Source organism: Salvelinus sp. IW2-2015, unplaced genomic scaffold, assembly GCF_002910315.2.
Source record: "Salvelinus sp. IW2-2015 unplaced genomic scaffold, ASM291031v2 Un_scaffold2690, whole genome shotgun sequence".
NCBI classification, from domain to species: domain Eukaryota; kingdom Metazoa; phylum Chordata; class Actinopteri; order Salmoniformes; family Salmonidae; genus Salvelinus; species Salvelinus sp. IW2-2015.
In genome coordinates this window covers 5679-11095 of record NW_019943996.1, presented here as the reverse complement: position 1 = coordinate 11095, position 5417 = coordinate 5679, and the positions used below count along the sequence as shown (strand labels likewise).

General features: G+C 43.8%; 1 protein-coding gene across 2 annotated transcripts in view; it reads right to left on the bottom strand.

Annotated features, from left to right (window-relative positions):
- LOC112074573 (intestinal mucin-like protein) overlaps positions 1–4088 on the bottom strand; it is a 9544-nt gene extending 5456 nt beyond the window's left edge. Inside the window, exons 1-4 of one of the 2 annotated variants that reach the window (XM_070440585.1) lie at positions 3842–4088; positions 3248–3435; positions 2544–2751; positions 1428–1603 (exon numbers count right to left, since the gene is read on the bottom strand). In XM_070440585.1, coding sequence (XP_070296686.1) covers positions 1428–1603; positions 2544–2584 — 217 coding nt within the window. In that variant the 5' untranslated portion in view covers positions 2585–2751; positions 3248–3435; positions 3842–4088. Of the gene's footprint in view, positions 1–1427; positions 1604–2543; positions 2752–3236; positions 3436–3841 lie in introns of those variants that run through there. The other variant, XM_070440584.1, reaches the window with a different exon arrangement.
- Between the last annotated feature and the right edge of the window lie 1329 nt (positions 4089–5417).

Below are 5417 nucleotides of genomic sequence, written 5' to 3'. Positions count from 1 at the left end.
TAGGTATTTTTCTTTGTCTTATTTGACAGTCATAACGTTGTCTACCTCAGTTAACATAAAACATGCCGCTAGCCAATCTCTAAATAGAAACCTACTTGTCATCACAGGTTGGCTGTTCTGCAGGCACAGGGCTTGTAGACTTTGTCAGCTGGGCAGTCGCTGGCTGTTGAAGAAAGATCAACTCAGTCTATAGTGACACCCGAACCCCTTGTCTCAGTCTCCAGTATATATCTGCAATGTCTGTGTGCGGGGGCTAGGGTCAGTCTGTCCTATCTGGTATAATTCTCCTGTCTTCTCTGGTGTCCTGTGTGATCTTAAGTATGCACCTCTAATTCATCCTCTCTCTCTCTCCTTCACAGAGGACCTGAGCACAAGGACCATGCCTCAGGACTACCTGGCCTGACGACTCCTGGCTGTGCCTGTCCCCAGTCAACCTGGTCGTAATGCTGATCCAATTTCTGCTGTTGTGACTGCGGCTATGGAACCCTGTCCTGTTCAACGGATGTGCTTGTCCCGGACCTGCTGTTTCACCCTCTCTCTCCCTCTCTCTCTTTCTTTCTCTACCGAACCTGCTGTTGAACAATCTGGCCTTAATGCCATGTACTCTTATAATCTCCACCCACACAACCAGAAGAGGACTGGCCACCCTCAGATTCTGGTCTCTCTCAGGTTTCTTCCTAGGTTCCTGCCTTTCTAAAGAGTTTTTCCAAGCCACCGTGCTTCTACATCTGAATCGCTTGCTGTTTGGGGTTTTAAGCTGGGTTTCTGTATAAGCACTTTGTGACAACTGCTAATGTAAAAGTGTTATCACATGGAAAAATGTTCTGACTAATTATTTACAATAGTTGATTGTAGGACTGAAGCCCCATGCATATACACATTACAAAGGGGAACCAGACAAGGATGTCCACTATCTCCATCATTTATCACTTCAAATACAAAAATGCACTAATCTAAATATTACAATATGAAACCCCCCTCCTCTATTGTGTGGTCTGATCTACAACACATACTAAGTTGTGTTAGTATAGTATTGTTCCTGGTCTGATCTACAAACATACTAAGTTGTGTTAGTATATGATTGTTCCTGGTTCTGATCTACAAACATACTAAGTTGTGTTGGTATAGTATTGTTCCTGGTCTGATCTACAACACATACTAAGTTGTGTGTATAAGTATTGTTCCTGGTCTGATCTACAACACATACTAAGTTGTGTTAGTATAGTATTGTTTCCTGGTCTGATCTACAACACATACTAAGTTGTGTTAGTATAGTATTGTTCCTGGTCTCATCTACACAGTTCCTGGTTCCTGGTCATCTACAATACTTCCTATTTTCAATGGTGAACTTATTTATCTATCCTTATTAGGTGAGTCCTATTTAACATGATGAGTCTGGATTTTTACAACGAGTACACATAGCCTACCACAGAGCTCGGTGTGGTTTCTCCAGTAGATGCATACTCCAAACTGGGCACAGGCAGCAGCGTATGTCTGCAGACTGGTGCACTCCACCGCTGGGTTGGACACGTGGCAGCTGTCATAGACACAGCCCTTGTAGAAGTTGTCAGGTGAGACAAATGGATGACAGGCTGCAAAYATGCTGTGGYTTGAAAACCAGAGATGAAGGTATATGAGAAACAGACCTTCCAAATACACTGTAAGAATCATATATGTTTCTGTCAGACACAAAACACACTTCTGTGTATAGTTTAGAGGTAAAGAGCTATATCATTGCATGTGAGAATTTAGCCTGTGATAAGTTAGATTGTTGATCGTTACAACAGGACTTCTAACTTTACTCAAACTACTGACAGACTGTTCAATGGAGTAGCTGGCCCCTTTTGACAGACTGTTCAATGGAGTTGCTGGCCAATCAGCACAGACTGTTCAATGTAGTAGCTTGCCGCTAAGCACAGACTGTTCAACGGAGTAGCTGGCCACTCCTACCAGACTGTTCGATGGAGTAGCTGGCCACTCCTAAAAGAGTGTTTAATGGAGTAGCTGGCCACTCCTAAAAGAGTGTTTAATGGAGTAGATGGCCACTCCTAAAAGAGTGTTTAATGGAGTAGATGGCCACTCCTGACAGACTGTTCAATGGAGTAGCGGGCAACATTCCCACACAGTCCTGTATTTGGGTAATTTAAATGTGATCACCCTAAGCATGACATTTTATTAGAGAACATGTACAGTGCCTTTAGGAAGGTTTATCTGTCCTTCAGGAGATCACTGTGCCTTTAGGAAGGTTGACCTGTCCTTCAGGAGATCACATTGCCTTTAGGAAGGTTTACCTGTCCTTCAGGAGATCACTGTGCCTTTAGGAAGGTTGACCTGTACTTCAGGAGATCACATTGCCTTTAGGAAGGTTGACCTGTACTTCAGGAGATCACTGTGCCTTTAGGAAGGTTTACCTGACTGTCTTTATGGAAGATCACAAGTGTTTTAAGGTATGTTCTAACTCAGTCTTTCCAGGCAAGAATAATACCTTTAGGGAAGGTTATACCTTGTCCTACAAGGAATCACAGTGACTTTAGGAAGTTTACCTGTTCTTCAGGAGATCACAGACAGAGGAGCTGGCTTGCATGGCTTCTGTGTGGGTTCAGGGAGAGGAGAGTTGGTGGGGATTCCAGGGTGGCACATGGCAGTCAGGCGGGGAATGTCCTTGGCTGACCAGTGTCTGCCATCACAGCACAGTTCCACCAGCTGACCCCAGGCAACATGCAGTCATCAGCCTGGTTTTGCTACATGTTCCTGAAGAGATTCATCAGTTCAGGTACAAAGTCGTTTATTTTGACATTTGTACTGTTAAAAGTAATACATACATTGGAAACCTTTGTTGGAGCTTTCTCACATTTAGTACAGCACATACAGTAAAATATCAGACACAGTACACGAGAACAGGAAGAAACCAAACCCTACTGTTTTGCTAGCCTGGGTCCCTGATCAGTTTGTGCTGTCTTGCCAAATCCCTAAGGTTTGATAATCTGACAACAACCATAGGGTTTTGGTATAAAGAACCCAAACAGATCTGGGACCAGGCTAGTTTTTCACTGCAACTCTTGGATAAATGATTTCCATCAATTCAAGGATCACCCATTAAGTCTTTCTCACACTTGCTCAGAATACACAGGATCGCTCTCTGTTTAAGTTAATGGATTCACAATCATTTCTCAGCTCTTATAGCTGTTTTTTAAATGCACAAAGATACAGAGTTTGAGGACAACAATGAATGAAACTAAGTCCTTACCACAATGACCCTGTGTATTGTTGCCAAAGTGTTTGCCAAGGAAGGTTGACGCTGAAGCCAGTTGACACAAAAGGTAACTACCACCTGGAGGTGTGCTATCTCCAAAGACCTGTGTGATAACCAGAGTTCATCACTTCACACCGTGCCGTGTGAAGGGTAGTCTCAGGGGAAACTCCATCAATAAGAGCCTGAAATACAGATGGCAGGGAGAGAGGGAGTGAAAGAGAGACGGACGGATGGGGGATAGAAAAGGATAGGAAAAAGGGATGGAAGAGAGAGAGATCAATCCATCTTCAGATCTCTTAAAGAAGAGGCAAGGTGACGTTTACTAATATCATGACATTACAGGTTTGCATCAAGTTGATGGAGAACATCAATATCATATTTTGTATCAATGAAAGCTACGGATGTTGAGAAACTAATACACAATTCAGTTTCAGAGAATGAAATAACGGAAGAGAATTGTCTTTCATTTTCAAATTTTCCCCCCAATTTCTTTTCAGTCTCTGTTAGGCCCCAAATCCAGCCATTCAACGTATATACGCCTTAAGTACTTATATTGATTTCTGAGCCAGTTATATCCACTTAAGTTACCTCAACTGAGCAGCTCCAATGAGGTTGTTGATTCTTCAGAGTATAACTGTTGAGCGGTAGGACACGATGATGGCTCGAGGACAAGACACATCCTCGTGGGATCAGCAGTTGACATTGTTCGATCTGAGATCTTTAAATTGGGTGACTGCGGCTGCGATCTGCCTCGGCATCAGTCACATAGGTCAGTTCCCTTTGGAATCTGTAGACAGAGCCCGTCGAAGAGTGATGTAATGGGGGTCTCCGCAACCCTCACGACGACACCTGTAATGAACAAACACTGAGGGTTGAGCAGCAACAGACTTACGATCCTTGTTGTCAGCATTTTTTTTTTCAACTGAAGTATATTTATTTATGAGTATTATCCCAAATGTTATGTGAGGACGTTTTAGTGTAACGAGTGGACATGCCTCGACGCTTCTTGACCAGTCCAGAGTGGGGAACTTTCACGAACTCCAGTCACACAGGTCAGTGTTTGAGCAGCAGTAGAACTCATCCCATCTGGTAAGCACGTGTTTCTTCATGTGGTACATTTGATTGGCCCTGTCAGGCTCTGGGAATTCGTATGGGATGATGCTCAATGGTGTCTCGGTTTTCACATGGCATCTGGCGATAGTGCAGTTTGCACAGCCAGAAAGTCTCATTTTGCCTGAAATGGTGTTTGCGGAGAGAATAGCAAAATTACAGCGTCATCACGGAGCGGATCTTTCACAATTCACACAGGGAATCCATGTCGAAAGTCTTGAAAAGGCTTTTCTGAGCCTCGTTTGACAGTCAAAATGTGTTGCTTGTGTTATCGAGTTCAAGGAGCCCAGTTAATTATGTGATGGTATTAATTCGAGGTACTTACCACTTTTGTCCCACTTCAGGACAAGTGATTGGTGGTGGGGTTTGGTGTGCGCCAGTTGTGGTTGGTATCGAACTGTTACACCTCTGCTGGTGTCTGGAACAGTTATTGGAGGACCAGTGACAACGAGTTCACTGGTTGTTGTGATGTGGATGTTCATTGGAGTTGTGGCTTCTGTTGTAGTTTGTGGTTTAGGTGTGTTGTAGGAAGCTTTATGGTTGTGGTGTCTATGAACAGGGGGGTTTGTAGGATGGTTTTCATTGTCCCTGGGGGGTTTGGTTGATTTCTCTGTTGTCCGTTGGGGTTGTGTTTTAGAGTTATGGCTTCCGTGTAGTTGGTGGTTTAGGTGTTTGTTGTGTTTTGGTGGTAATGTGTTGTTGTGTTGGTGGTGGTTTGGTGTGGTTGTTGTTGTTGTTGTGGTGGTCGTTTGTTGTGGTTGGTGGTAATGGTGTTGTTGTTGTTGTTGGTGGTGTTGGTGTGGTTGTTGGTTGTTGGTGGTGGTGTTGGTTGTTGTTGGTGGTATGTGGTTGTTTGTTGTGTTGGGTGGTGGTGTTGTTGTTTGGTTGGTACTGGTGTGGTTGTTGTGTTGGTATTGGTGTGGTTGTTTGAATGTTTGGTAATGTGTGGTTGTTGTTTGGTGTGTTGTTGGTGGACTGGTGTTCTGGTGTTGTTGTTGTGTTTGGTGGTGTTGGTGTTGTTGTTGTCTGTGGTTCTGGTTTTGCTGTTGTTGGG